The sequence below is a fragment of the Myotis myotis genome, unplaced genomic scaffold (genome assembly GCF_014108235.1).
Source record: "Myotis myotis isolate mMyoMyo1 unplaced genomic scaffold, mMyoMyo1.p scaffold_m19_p_2, whole genome shotgun sequence".
Classification (NCBI taxonomy): Eukaryota; Metazoa; Chordata; class Mammalia; order Chiroptera; family Vespertilionidae; genus Myotis; species Myotis myotis.
This window is the reverse complement of record NW_023416324.1, coordinates 178,477,217-178,491,972: the sequence shown is the minus strand read 5'-3', so window position 1 is coordinate 178,491,972 and position 14,756 is coordinate 178,477,217. Positions and strand designations below refer to the sequence as shown.

At 39.4% G+C, this 14,756-nt stretch overlaps 1 protein-coding gene across 1 annotated transcript; it reads left to right on the top strand.

The window, feature by feature from the left end:
* Positions 1-96: 96 nt before the first annotated feature.
* NDUFB5 (NADH:ubiquinone oxidoreductase subunit B5) lies at positions 97-14,743 on the top strand. The gene is made up of 6 exons (XM_036351610.1): positions 97-289; positions 7,230-7,318; positions 8,420-8,486; positions 9,519-9,580; positions 10,788-10,894; positions 14,509-14,743. The coding sequence occupies exons 1-6, from the start codon at positions 166-168 to the stop codon at positions 14,627-14,629; spliced, it is 570 nt and encodes a 189-aa protein (XP_036207503.1). The 5' UTR covers positions 97-165; the 3' UTR covers positions 14,630-14,743.
* The last annotated feature ends 13 nt before the right edge of the window (positions 14,744-14,756 follow it).

Sequence of the window (14,756 nt, the reverse complement as noted above, 5' to 3'; positions counted from 1 at the left end):
CCACAGATGCGTCACTTCCGGTGCGTCACTCCGACCGGAAGCAGAACACAGGAACAGCTTTTGCCCTCACTCAACATGGCCGCCTTCCGCCTTGGCCCCGGGTGGTGAATTGGCTCTCTCGGCTCCCGTTGCCCTCCCCCGCTCGACCTCTTGCCCGGAGTAGCCATGGCGGCCATGAGCTTGCTGCAGCGGGCTTCGGTCACCGCGCTGGCGGCGCTGGCTGGCCGCCGCCTGGGCACGCGGCTCGGACCCGGGGGCTTCCTCACGCGCGGCTTCCCGAAGGCTGTCGGTGGGTGCCGGCTGTGGGGGAGAGCGCTCTCAGGGGGAGCGGGGTGAGAGAGGACGCTGCCGGGGTGACCTTGGTGGGACCGGCAGGAGCCGAGAAATTGCGGGCTGGGCTTGAGGGTTTCTATCCGTTAGCGTTTGTGAAACGCTTGGCCATTCAGCCTTCCCAGGTGGGCTCATTCACGGACGACGCTGATGTCGGAAAGGCCCAGAGCTGAGACCCGGGCCTCTCGGCACCGGGGGAGGTTCGTACTTTCCCCCTGAACTAGGCTCTAGTCCCGCAACACGGACAGTCGCGTTGCGGAGGTGCCCGGTGATGCTAAGTGATGCGTGGACAGGCGCAGGGGCTCCCGACAGGGCATTGTGCATGGGGACTTGCTGGAAAGGATGGGGAGTAGCCAACAAACTACTTGGCTAACAACATTCCTGGACAGCATCCCTCTGTAAGCCGTTTCTGATGGCACATGTCCTCCTCTTTAAAAACTCATCACGCCTAGCTGGAGGTAAACGGGGTGAACCCACTCCTCCCGCTTACACACTGCGCCCCGTTCGCGGAGGTCTGGGGGGATCGCCGCAGGTAATCTGAGCCCTTTGCCCCGGGAGCCGGGGATCGGATGGCAGTGCAGAGGGCACTGTGTTCCAGCCGTGCCTGCTCTCAGGGGCATTTTGCACGTGCAGCCTTACCTGTCCCCGTGCAATGAAAAGTTCTGATCTGTTATATTATTGTGTATGCCTGCCCCCTGGGGAGTGTGAGCTCCAGCGGAGTGGAGAGCCTCGTTTTGTTTCCTCTGGAGCTAGGTTCCCGGGTTCCAGCCCTGGCTCCACGGTTCATTAGCTGTGTGTGTGTGTGTGACCTTGGGCATTCACGTCTTGGAAGCTAACCAGAAGGCGCTGAATCGCTTGAAACTTGTATTTGTTCACCTCTAAAAGAGAGGACGTTTACTACAAGTGTGCTTGTTCTGTTGACTTGACAGGGAAAGGACATGGTTTTCTGGCCACTGTGCTGTACATCTGAAACTCATGCGGAATGGTATTGAATGTAGACAGTCACTGAAAAATAAAAAAATATATAAATGTTTTTAAAAAGGGGGAGTTGGGACCTAATTGGTGAGGGGAGGGGATGACTAAATTGTATTATCTGTTTTGTAGGCAGTAGAGAGTGTAGGGGGTGTTCAATTCCTTAAACCATTGATGTAAAGTGACATTAACTGGGAATAGTCTGAAAATGAGGGGGGAAAAATGACCGATTTTCAATTTCTTGGGAACACACACACACACACATAAAATTATACAGTTATCTTATTTGAGCCACACAAAGACCACAGTTGTTAAAACATAACTTTCCCGAGGTTATGTGCATTTTAAAAAATTGTTATTGAAACCTAGTTGCACATAATTAATGAATACTTGAGGAATTCCAGGCTTTATAAGTGGTGGAAGATGCCTGTTTTCATGGCACCAAAAGGGCTCCAGTTCAATTCCTGGCCGGGGCTTGATCCCTGTAGGTGTGTGTAGGAGACAGACAATTGATGTTGCTCTCTTCCTCTCCCTTTCTCTCTAAAATCAATAAAAACAGATTTTTTTTTTTTTTTTAAAAGAGTGAGTTCTTGGACATGGAAGGAAACTATTGAATTTGATGCATTGGTAAGGTATGCCTTTTTATTCTAAAAGAGGCCATATATTCAGATTCTTTAAGGAAAAAGACCTTAGAAATCCAGACCAACACCCCCCCCCCTTCTCTAGTATACTAATCCCTATTACTGATACTTGAATAACTACTTAGTGGAGAGTTGGGGAGTTGGGCTAAATTTTTAAAAATATGTTTTTGTTGCTTTTAGAGAGAATAAGGAAGAAGGATAGAGAGATAGAAACATTGGTGAGAGAGAAACATGGATCGATTGACTGCCTCCTGCACGCCTGCTACTGGGGATCAAACCTGAAACCCGGGCATGTGCCCTGACTGAGAATCGAACTGGTGACCTCTTGGTTCATGGGTCAATGCTCAACCACTGAGCCACACTGGCTGGGCGGTCCAGTTTTATTTTCAACCACTGAAATTGTTAGAAACTTCTTCCCTGTATTAAGCTCTACATTACTCTTTCACACATTTAAAGTTCTTTGCTCAACTCAACCCAGAATAGTGTATGCCCTTTGTCATGGGATAGCCCTTCAGTTCCTTAAAAGCTCATCTGCTTTCTAACCAGACTTCTTTTTTGTAGACCAGTCAGCTTCAGTTCTTTCAGTTTCAGTGTGTCAGTTTCCAGGTTGTTTTTAATTCTGGTTGCATAAGTGGAGCAGGGTCCAGGTTGTCAGTTCTAAAACTCGGGACACCTGGAGATGAGAGGGCAGGGATTTCTTCCATTTTGACCTTGAACTTTTAATACATATTAAGATAAAATTACCTTGGCTTTTTTTGGTAACCTCATTATACCAATGACTCTTACTGGTATTCTAAGTTTGTGAGCCACTAAACTTTGGAGGTTGGGGTCCAGGCAGGACTTTCCACTTACATTTAATCATTTTAGATTCAGCCTTTTGTCAATGTGTATGAAGACTTTTGGGGGATCCTATTTCATCATCAGTGTAATAACCACTCTTGTGGCAGTAGCTTTGTGTCTTGTCAGGAATACCATCATGCAGGCCATTCAAAGAAATCTTGACCCTCCAGGGCTATGGAGACAACTCTTTGGCAGGTTACTGCATTAACTAATCAGTACCGTTTGGTGTAATCAATCAATCAATTGCCAATTTCAACTTTATTTAACTTGATATTTCTCTCAGTTTATAATGTGCCTTTCCTTGTACCTCCTTGCTCCCCTCAACCCCCTCACTGACACACAGACCATCCTGTCTAAATATGAACTTTACTTCTGGGCCTGTTCTTTTCTGACAATACATCCTGTTTCTTTCCTTTGTTATCCCTATAGATTTGTAATTATGTTAATCTGTTAGTGTTAGTGTCTTGCTTCCAGTAGGGTCTGTCTGTATCCCTCTTAGACAATAGGCCTTCAACGGACCTGTACATAGTAGGCACTTATACTATTATCCAGCCCATTTTTTCCATATAGCTCACAAAAAAAATTCTATAACTTTCAATTGATTTGCTGAAATACATACTTTGTCAAATTCTCTTATCTTGTTATTGTCACAGCCTTAGTAGTATGAATTGTACTTAGTAAATTCATACCAGCATTTAATTCTTTTATGAATTAACCTAAATTCATCTCAAGCTGCTGCAGGTGATACCAAAATTAAGAGAAGAGTTTCTCTTTCACACATTGAAAGTTCTTTGACATTTATGTTTTATTGGGAGAATAAAGGGAATTAGGCGCCTCCTTAGAAGATACAGCAATTCAAAGCTGAGAGTTCTCATCTGGTTGGAAGAATGTTGGTTTCTTGGAGAATAAGATGTCATCTGGGTCCAAAGAACAGATTCCAGTAGAGGGGAGCGCCTTCCAGACACTGAAGCTTGAATAAAGGATACAGAATGTAGTTACACAGCCGAAACAGAGTCTTTCCTGCTTCCAGAAGAAGAGGCTTGGATGCCCATGTGATCTTTCCAGGCTTTCAAGGGAGGAAATGATGTAAAAAAAAAATCCAGGAGTTAAATTTTGCCTTGCTTTATCTCCAGCAAAGTTTGATTAAATACCATCATCTGGGGAGTATTTGAAGAGGAGGATATTGGGAATGAGAAATGAGTTACAAAGGGATTTTATCAAGATATTTACAGTGTTCACTTTCATAACAAGTTCAAATTCCTGCTGGATATATGTTGAATAAATATCTTTCCATCTATTTTGTAGCAAGTGTTTACTGCCTCATATGGAATGGCATAACTTAAATTTATTTTGCAGCATTAGCAAAATTTGTTGCAGAGGGTAAACAAACTAGCCCACCAAGAGTATCTGCCTTCCTTGCCTGCTATTGAAACATTCAAACAATTGTTTAGGTATTTTTTTAACATTGAATAAAAATGAGGAAAGCTATAGTTTAAAACAGAACACCAATCTCTGTTTAAGGAAACCCTACCTGCCCCGCCTTTAATACTTAAAGAACATGCATTTTAAAATGTTAATTAGAAATGTATGGAGGAAACCAAGATGGTGGCATAGGTAAACACCGGAAATTGCTGCTTCGCACAACCACTTCAAAAATACAACTAAAAGACAAAACGGACATCATCCAGAACCACAGGAAGGCTGGCTGAGTGGGAATTCTACAACTAGAAGAAAAGAGAAAAGCACACTGAGACTCAGAGGAGGTGCGGAAGTAAAGTGCAGAGGTACGGAGGCGCACGTGGAAAGGGCTGGAAACTGAGGACATGGTTGTCTTTTTCCATTGGGAGGGAGTCTCAAGCTCCCGACGGCTCTAAACTCAAGTTCTGGGTGAGTCTCTGGGGACCCAGACTCATACGGGGAGAAACTGGACTGTCTGGCATCGATCGGAACTCCAGGGCAGCTTTCTCTCAGAGGTACTTGCAGTGATTACCGGGACACTGAGACCCTGGGGGCCTCTTAGGGTAGGACTGAGGAGCAGCCATAACTGCTTGCTCCGCCCTGTTGATCCCCTGAGACCCCATCCCACCCAAGCTGTGCGCAGAGGCTTTTGCATATGAAAGGCCTGGCCCTTTGCAATCTAAAAATTACCAAACAAACTGCAGCTGGGTCAGAGAGACCCAGAACTTCCAAAAGAAGGCCTAAGGCTCCACAGCAGCTTGCATTGCTTCACAGCTGGGCTCCTGCTAGGTAGCCTCAGGCAGAGGCTAAATTAGCACCTCCTTAGACATCAAAGAGCCAGTGTACCCAGTGGTCAGAGTGGGACCATCCAGATTACAACTCCTCAGATCCATAAGGGACACACTCAGTGAGCACCAAAGTCCCACTGAAGCAAGTCTTGCCCCAGAAGGGTGTCTCCAGCACAGAAGTTCTCCCTCTGCAACTGCAGACACAGCTGATTCTCACAGCCAATTGGCCTGGAGGTCAATTCCAGTGGTACCTACAACAGTCAAGGCTTAACTACAACAAGACTGTGCACAAAGCCCACAAGGGGGTGCACCAAGAGTGTCCACCTCTGATAATTGGGGAGGGTGAGCCACAGGGCCCTATAGGACACCTAGCATAGAAAGCCACTCTTATCAACACAGGGAAGCATAAAAAATGCGGAGACAAAGAAACAGGTCACAAATGACAGAAATGGAGAAAAGCAAACTACTGGATATAGAGTTCAAAACCACACTTATAAGGTTTTCCAAGAATTTTCTAGAAACCGCCGATAAATTTAGTAAGACCCTCAAGAAGTCTAGTGAGACTGCCGATAAACTTAGTGAGACCCTCAAGAAATCTAGTGAGACCCTCAGGTTATGAAAAAGGACGAACTAGAAATTAAGCATACACTGACTGAAATAAAGAATATTATACAGCGTTCCAACAGCAGACTAGAGGATCGCAAGAATCTAGTCCAGCCGTGGGCAAACTACGGCCCTCATGCCGGATCCGGCCCGTTTGAAATGAATAAAACTAAAATTAAAAAAAAGACCGTACCCTTTTATGTAATGATGTTTACTTTGAATTTATATTAGTTCACACAAACACTTCATCCATGCTTTTGTTCTGGCCCTCCGGTCCAGTTTAAGAACCCATTGTGGCCCTCGAGTCAAAAAGTTTGCCCACCCCTGATCTAGTCAAAGATTTGAAATACGAAGAAGCAAAAAACACCCAACTGGAAAAGAAAAAAGAATCCAAAAATATGAAGATAGTATAAGGAGCCTCTGGGACAACTTCAAGCATACCAACATCCGAATTATGGGGGTGCCAGAAGAAGAGAGAGAGCAAGATATTGAAAACCTATTTGAAGAAATAATGACAGAAAACTTCCCCCACCTGGTGAAAGAAATAGACTTACAAGTCCAGGAAGCACAGAGAACCCCAAACAAAAGGGATCCAAAGAGGACCACACCAAGACACATCATAATTAAAATGCCAAGAGCAAAAGACAAAGAGAGAATCTTAAAAGCAGCAAGAGAAAGAAAGTCAGTTATCTACAAGGGAGTACCCATACGACTGTCAACTGATTTCTCAACAGAAACTATGCAGGCCAGGAGGGAGTGGCAAGAAATATTCAAAGTGATGAATGCCAAGAACCTACAACCAAGATTACTTTACCCAGCAAAGCTATCATTCAGAATTGAAGGTCAGATAAAGAGCTTCACAGATAAGGAAAAGATAAAGGAGTTCATCACCACCAAACCAGTATTATATGAAATGCTGAAAGGTATCCTTTAAGAAGAGGAAGAAGAAGAAAAAGGTAAAGATACAAACTACAAACAACAAATACACATCTATCAAGTGAATCTAAAAATCAAGTGAATAAATAATCTGATGAACAGAATAAACTGGTGAATATAATAGAATCAGAGGCATAGAAAGGGAGTGGACTGACTATTCTCAGGGGGGGAAGGGGTGTGGGGGATGTAGGAAGAGACTGGACAAAAATCGGACACCTATGGATGAGGACATTGGGGGGAGGGGAAGGACAGAGGGTGGGGTGGGGACCGGGTGGAGGGAAGCTATGGGGGGAAAAAGAGGAACAACTGTAATAATCTGAACAATAAAAATTTAATTAAAAAAAAGTAACACCCTGAATTTATCTTTTGCTGTAGCTACCAAGAAGCTCAAGAGTTCTGTTTTAATAATTTTGTTTTTATATATTTTTAAGTTATAAGTTGTTTAACGTTTGTTTTCAGTAACATTTTTTGGTTTCACATTTTATTTTGCTTGAGACAGGCTGGACATAAATAAATACATACAATAAAATTTTAAAAAAAGAAAAAATAAATAAAATAAAAATGTATGCATATATATTTTCTTATAATCTGACTTTATCTCAAAAAATAACAGTTTACCGATATGAAACTTGTATAAAACAGGGTAATTTAATATTTCTAGCTCCTGTGAGACACAGTGGAGACCATGGGAAAAGACTGTTTGTTATCAAACCTTCTGGATTCTATGACAAGCGTTTTTTGAATTTACTGGTGAGTTAAAATTTTTGTTGAACTATTTTCATATAAATAGGAAGACCATTTTGGCCTATTTAGAAAACATCTTTCACTTTGTAAATTCATATGTCTTTTCTCAAAAGATATAGAAATGGGTAGTAAGGTCTGATTTGTTACTAAATTTCTTTTTTAGTAACCATTTTTCCTTCAAAAAAAGGATTTATGCTTATTGGAGGTTAAAAATTGAGCCATTCCTTTCTTCTCAGGATTATGGGGTTTTGAAATCTGTGTTCCCTGACAAAAAATTAAAATCTAAATTAGTAAATTACAGAATTTTGAAAACAGATTTATTTGGGGATAATTATTTATATTATTATTAAAATATTCTTTAAATTACCAAAGAACTAATTGAAGTATTTCTTTAAATAAGGCCCTCCATTATTATATGATTTTATTTCTATATTGCTTAGGAGCATTGATTCAGAGAGAGCAGCAGGGTACTGATTGTACATTATTAATGCAGGGTTCTATAATGGAAAGTAGGCTGTACAAGATGGAAGCCTGTCTGGGTATTTGTCATTGTTCCTAGAGCTGTCACCCACCATTTGAGCATGGGCTTCCCCCTAGACCTTCTCTTGCTCTGTCATTGTGCTCAGTGCCCTCTCCAACCCCTTGGTTGAGCTCCCACTGTTCTTGTTGTGGCCAACTCAGATTTTATACAGTGGCTGAAATCAACCTGATGTTTTTACACTTTTCTTTTTTATTGCGTTAACTGGGGTGACATTGGTTAATAAACTTATATAGGTTTCGGGTGTACAATTCTATATGTATTTTTCTAATACAAAAACTAACTTTCATTACATTGTTTTAATCAAAAAATGAAAAATCACTCAAATATATATTATATAATACTTGTACAATTAATCCCTTTTTTCTTTCATTTTTGGTGTTAAATTTAGGCATCTAAAAACTAGAGCAAAAGAAAATCACAGAAATAAATCATTTGATACTGCATCTCCAATTTGGCAAGTTTATTTTATAAGTAATATAAGGAAATCATGTAATAAGGACAACTTAAGGGTGGGAAAGAGAGTTAGGAAATGGTTATTGAAAATTTGTTTTTATCAATCTTGACAGAAATTCTACATTTGTTTGACTGGGATTCCAGTAGTAATTGGCATAACTCTGGTGAATGTATTCATTGGTAAGTCCCTCCCCCTGAACAAATCGATACATTTAAAAAAAACATATGTACGTTAAAGAAAAAAAGAAATGGATAAGGAAAAGCTCCTTGAATAATAAAATAAACATAAGCATGGAAATTTATTTTAAAACAACTAAATCTTAATCCGTAATAGAGTATAATGATTTTTTTTAAACATCTTGGTTTACTTCCTAAAGCTTTAGATCATCAATTCTGTAGGGGCCACATAAAAGGCTTCATAAAGCCTTGTCTTCCTCCTCTTTTTCCAAACCCAGCTTTGATAAAACAGAATAAGGAAAATAGAAAGAGATACAAAAATGGAAAAGAGGCTGAGGGATGGTAAAGTGTTTTTATCCATCTTAGAGCACATCCTACATATTAAAAACCCAGCGAGCAAATGGCAGAACGACCGGTCGACCAGTCACTATGATGTGCACTGACCACCAGGGGGCAGACGCTCAACGCAGGAGCTGCTCCCTGGTGGTTAGTACGCTCCCGCTTGGCTAACCGCTCCCGCTTGGCTAACCGGGATGAGCAGCGCTCCCACAGTGGCCGATCCCCACAGGCCACACCCCCCACCAGTGCATGAATCCTGTGTCCCGGGCCTCTAGTAAAGTTATAACCTACAGAAGAATGGAATTGTGAATGACAGTAAATATTAGATTTTTATAGGAAATTCTGCTCAAAGTACTTCTAATATCTTGAATCCTAGAATATTTTGTTTAGTTGGTATTAGGAAAGCGAGAAGGAATAGTATGTCTTTTATTATATCTTGGTATACTGTATAAACACAAAATGCAAAATTCTCATATAATCCTGCAGACAATGTCTTACATATAGAAGACATCTCATATATCTAATGAATGGATTTTCAACCATATCGAAGTGAATTTAAAATATTAGGTATCTTAATTGATACAAATAAAAGGTCACTTTAAAACCACAAGAGGTTGGTTTCTTACTTACATAGTGCAGACTTAATGTTACACACTCCTGATGCTGAAGTTGAACATCACTATTTTCTCTTATTAGGTGAAGCTGAGTTAGCAGAAATTCCAGAAGGCTATATCCCAGAACACTGGGAATATTACAAGGTTAGTATACTGTAAATCACTGCAAGTTACCTCCTGTTAGCTGTCTTATCAGTGCACTGGTTAATGTCTTAATTCAGCAATTAAGATAGGGTTTTATATTCAATTTTTTATATCAAGTAGATGAGTACATTTTCTGCTCACTTTTTACAAGGAGCTTCTTGGTTCTTTTCTTCATTGTATTATTTTTAAGTTTTATGGTTATTTGTTCATTTTATTAATCCTCACTCAAGGGAAGAGAGAGAGAGAAACATCAATGTGAGAGAGACACATCAATTGGTTGCCTCCTGCATGCATCCTGACATGGAGTCGGGGATTGAACCTGCAACCAAGGTACTTGCCCTTGACCGGAAACGAGCCCAAGACCCTTCAGTCCGAGGACCGACACTCTAACTATTGCGCAAAATTAACTAGAGCAAGTTTTATGGTTTTTTAAAGGATGACTGCGGTGTGCTCTTGAACAAGCAGATTAATAGTCACAATTTATCCCAAGTTCAATACTCTAGGAAAGATTTTATAAATATTAGTGTTAGCTGTCATTTATTGAGCACCTCCTGTGTAGCAGGCACTGTGGTGTTTTGCAAATATCTCACTCCATGTCAAAGGTACTGTATTATTCCCACTTTAGAGATGAGGAAACTTAAAGCTTAAAAGAGATTAAGTGACCTGTACAAGAGATAACCCAGGTAGTCTTGACTCCAGAGCCTGCACTGTTAGTCATTTTACCACACTGTCACTGCTACTAAAATCCAAGATTGTTACTTGTCTTTACAAGTGTTGTAGTGAGTGGCCTTATTAGAGTATATCCTTTCATGTTTTACTATCTGAGTGAATTATATTTTTAGGGAAGAAGTACTTCATTATTAAATCTTAATATAAGCCATACAATTAGTTTATCGTTCCTAACTGATAGAAAGAGCTCCATTTTTTGGATCACCAAACCTTGGATTTAGCTCCTAAATCTGCCACTTTAGATCCTCAGCACAGGTTTTTGGAGTCAGACAGTTACTTTGCTGCTGCTTAGTAACTGTATAACTTTGTGCAGTTTGTTTTCCATAAAATGGGTGGGGGGAAGTATGCAGCTAATGGATAAAGTAGTTGGCACATGGTGAGTGTTATTGGTTATCTGAGATTGTCATTTTACAGAATAGTAAGCTGGAAAAGCAAAATATTATTCAGAAACTAATTTTACACAAATTTTCTCTTGTAGCATCCTATATCAAGATGGATTGCCCGAACTTTCTATGATAGTCCTGAGAAGAATTATGAGCGAACAATGGCTATCCTTCAGATTGAAGCTGAAAAGGCTGAATTACGGTAAAAAGTGGGGATGGGAAGGAAATCCTTTAGTATGGTCAAATCATAAGAAAAAAATTAATAAAACTATTTCAATGCTATAGGCTGCTCTATGTAAAAGGATGAAGATGGGTGAGAGTTAGCCTGTTCAGAGTGGACACTATGAGCTGGAGACAATTGGGAGATAATAGCTGCCAGATTAAAAAAAATTCTTTTTAAAATATTCTATTCTCCTAAGAGCAAGGCAGTCCTCTCCTCCCACTTCCCCTCCCCCAATTTCTTTTCCTCCTGCACCCAGTCTGTCCTTAGAGGTGACCACTACTTAATGATTTCCAATATATGTTTCCCCCCCCAGAAAATTGTATGCATTAAAAATATATTTTATGTATCATTTGAAAACATATTAACACAATGGAATCCTCTTATAAATGTGGTTCTCCACCTGTCTTTGTTTCACTTAAAAATATCTTGGTGATCTTTTCTGATAGTATATGCCTCATTCTTTTTCATGGATGCATCATATATTTTGCTAGATGGATGTGCCTTAATTTTTTTTATCCAGTCACCTATTGTCAGTACTTAGGTCCGTGGTCGGCAAACCGCGACTTGCGAGCCACATGCGGCTCTTTGGCCCCTTCAGTGTGGCTCTTCCACAAAATACCACGTGTGGGCACGCACGTACAGTGCGATTGAAACTTCGTGGCCCATGCGCAGAAGTCGGTATTTTATGGAAGAGCCACACTGAAGGGGCCAAAGAGCCACATGTGGCTCGCGAGCTGCGGTTTGCCGAGCCGCAGTTTGCCGACCACTGACTTAGGTTCTTTCTGGGGTTTTTTTAATATTCTGCAAAGTGCTGTGAATATTTCTTACATACATTTTTGCATATGTATTCAGTATATCTGGAATATACATTTCTAGCAGTGGTATTGATAAGCCAAATTTTACATGTTTTAAATTTTAGATGTGTATTGCCTAAACCCTTCAAAAAAGTTGTGCCAGTTGTCTTTTCTGTCACCAGTATGTGATAATTTCTGTTTCTTCATACCTTTCCTAGCAATAGAATTTATCAAACCTAAACATTTTTGCTTGATGAGATAATTGAAAAATGTTATCTCATCATTTCCATTATGTATTTTTGTAAGGTTGAGTATTTTTTCATATATCTGTTGGTTGTTTACATTTCATTTTCTATAAATTGCCCATTTTGCTACTCATCTATACATTAGTTAAATTAACTTTTGTTTTTCTTACACATATGTTTTCCTGGTTTGTCATTTGTCTTTTGACAGTGTAGAATGCTTTGCAATGTAGAAGTGTTTTTATGTTTCAGATAAAAATTAGTAGTAGCTAATATGTTTTGAACACTGCATTGTTACATTGCTTTAATTATTTTTTATTTGTCAGGTTTGTCAGTCTTTTTTTTTAGATTCTGGTATTTCGTGTTATGCACAGGCCTCTGATAGTAACTAAATAAGTAAATATATAAATCCAAAATTATTTTTTTAAATGGTCACTCAGTTTCCTTCTGCTGCTTTTAAATTTGATCCTATCTGAGATTTATTTGGGGTTTTGGAGTGAGATTTACATACAATCAAATGTGCACATTAATCTCAATGGGCTTTTGACAAAAGTATATAGTGATGTAACCACACTGTCAAGGTTGCTTCGCTGATCTAGTGAGCCTCTTTCCTGTCTCTTCCAGTCAGTCCTCCTCCCCTGCTCTTGGCCACATACTACCTTGATCTACTTTCTGTTCATTCTGATTTAATCTTTGTAGTTTATAAAACCTGCTGATATTGAATAATATTTAAAAGAACATATGATTGGCTTATTTTCTAAATATGTAATTACATATACTAATATATAGAGTTACCACATACAGCTGTCATTAAGTATTTTAAGAGCATGGAAAAACAGTATGGCTCATACTTAGTAACACTGGACTTTTTTGAACTTCAGACATAAACCTGTGAGTTCCAATTAAAAGACCAGATCCCAGAATTCTTTAGAAATATAGAGATCCTAAACAATTTGAAAACAAAGCAAAACCAAAACCAAAACCCTGACTTCTATCCCCAAAGGAAAGATGCCAGTGTGCAATCAGGAGTACCTACAGTTGTTATAAAGTATATGTTTAGGTATTTGAAAAATGGAAGCATTAAGAAAGATATAAAACAGAAAGGAACTATCCCTTGATTGACTCCCCCAGAGTTAACTGTTATCTTTGGCCTCCAGATTGTTGTTGTTAATCCTCACCCAAGGATATTTATTCCATTGCTTTTCAGAGAGAGTGAGAGTGGAAAAGAGGGGAGAGAGTGGCAGAGGAGAGAGAGAGAAAAAAATACTGATCTGAGAGAGACACATCTATTGGTTGCCTCCCACACACAGCCTGACCAGGACTGGGAATTGAACCCAAGACCCTTTGGTATATGGGCCAACGCTCCAGCCACTGAACCACACCGGCCAGGCTCCTCCAGATTTTTAAAACCTTGTGCATGTGTACATATAAACATAGTCACAAATGATTACTTTCTTTTTTTAATGAAATGGGAAGATGCTTCACACTGATTTTTTACCTTGCTTTTTTACCTTGCTTTTTTAACCTAATGGTATATCTATCATCTTCTGTGTTACTATAGATAGAATTTCCTCAGGTACAGAATAGTCCGTTCTATGGGCCAACCATAACTTATTTAACCAGTCTTCTTTTTGTGAATATTTTAATTACTTGGGTTTTAGATAATTATATTCTAAGAGTAGAAAAGGAAAAGGATGATATTTAATCTTAAATAAGAGATAAATATGCTTGTAGGGTTAGTGAGCTGGTAAAGGTTAATAAAATGAATTATTTAAATGTGATAAAATTATAGTCATATGAAAAAGTTGATATGTAGTCTATAAATTGTAAGTAAAAGGTTTGATGGAGAGGGACTGTTTAGGAATATATGGTAGTTTGTACAAAGGCTCGGGTGTAAGAGAGGAAAGTATCTTTATAGAATAGAGATTATTCAGTTGTGAAGAAGGATGAGGACAAGTAAGTAGGACAAGTAAGTTGGAGGATGTTTTTCTTAATCCTGGTTTTTCTTTCTTGTTTTCTTAACAAATACCAATTGTCTGATGTTGACCAGACTTAGTGTGATGCTGTTGAATAAGATACCATTCCTGCTCTCAAGGAGTTTTCTGTCCTAATGGTAATGGACAGCCAGTATAAACTAGGGGATGTAAGCTCCAAGAAGGCATCTTCATGTTTTAATTCCTAGCACTTGGCACAGCATATGGCCTTAAACGTAGGCATTAAAGACAGGAAATGCATTACCACTATTCAAGTGAAGGCGCTCTGTCCAGACAAAGCAGGGACAGAAGAGAGAACTGATTACCAATTCAAGTAATGTTTTGGGGATTAAAAACAATATGTGTTATATAAACAACATAATATAAGTCAAAAATAAGTCCTAAATTTTGCTTATAGGTATATATTATTTTTATGCATACACATGGATCTGTAGAGGGACATCTGTAGAGGGACATTATACTTACATAAAGCAAAAGGCTCTCCAGTGATTGTTTTCTATCTATTCATTAAATTTGTATTTGCAAATGTTAGAATCACAATATTGCTATTTCATTTGTTACAGGTTAAAGGAGATGGAAGTACGAAGATTAATGCGTTCGAGAGGTGATGGTCCCTGGTTTCAGGAACCAACAATTGATAAGGGGCTTATTGATCATTCTCCCAAAACACATCCCGACGCCTAATTTTTTATATCTCTAAATACAAAGTACATTCTCTTTATGGAAAAATTAAGTAATAAATATATTTCGTGCTTTTGCTCAGAGTGATGAATAAAAAACCCTCTTCCATTGCTTTACTTCTCAGTGTTGG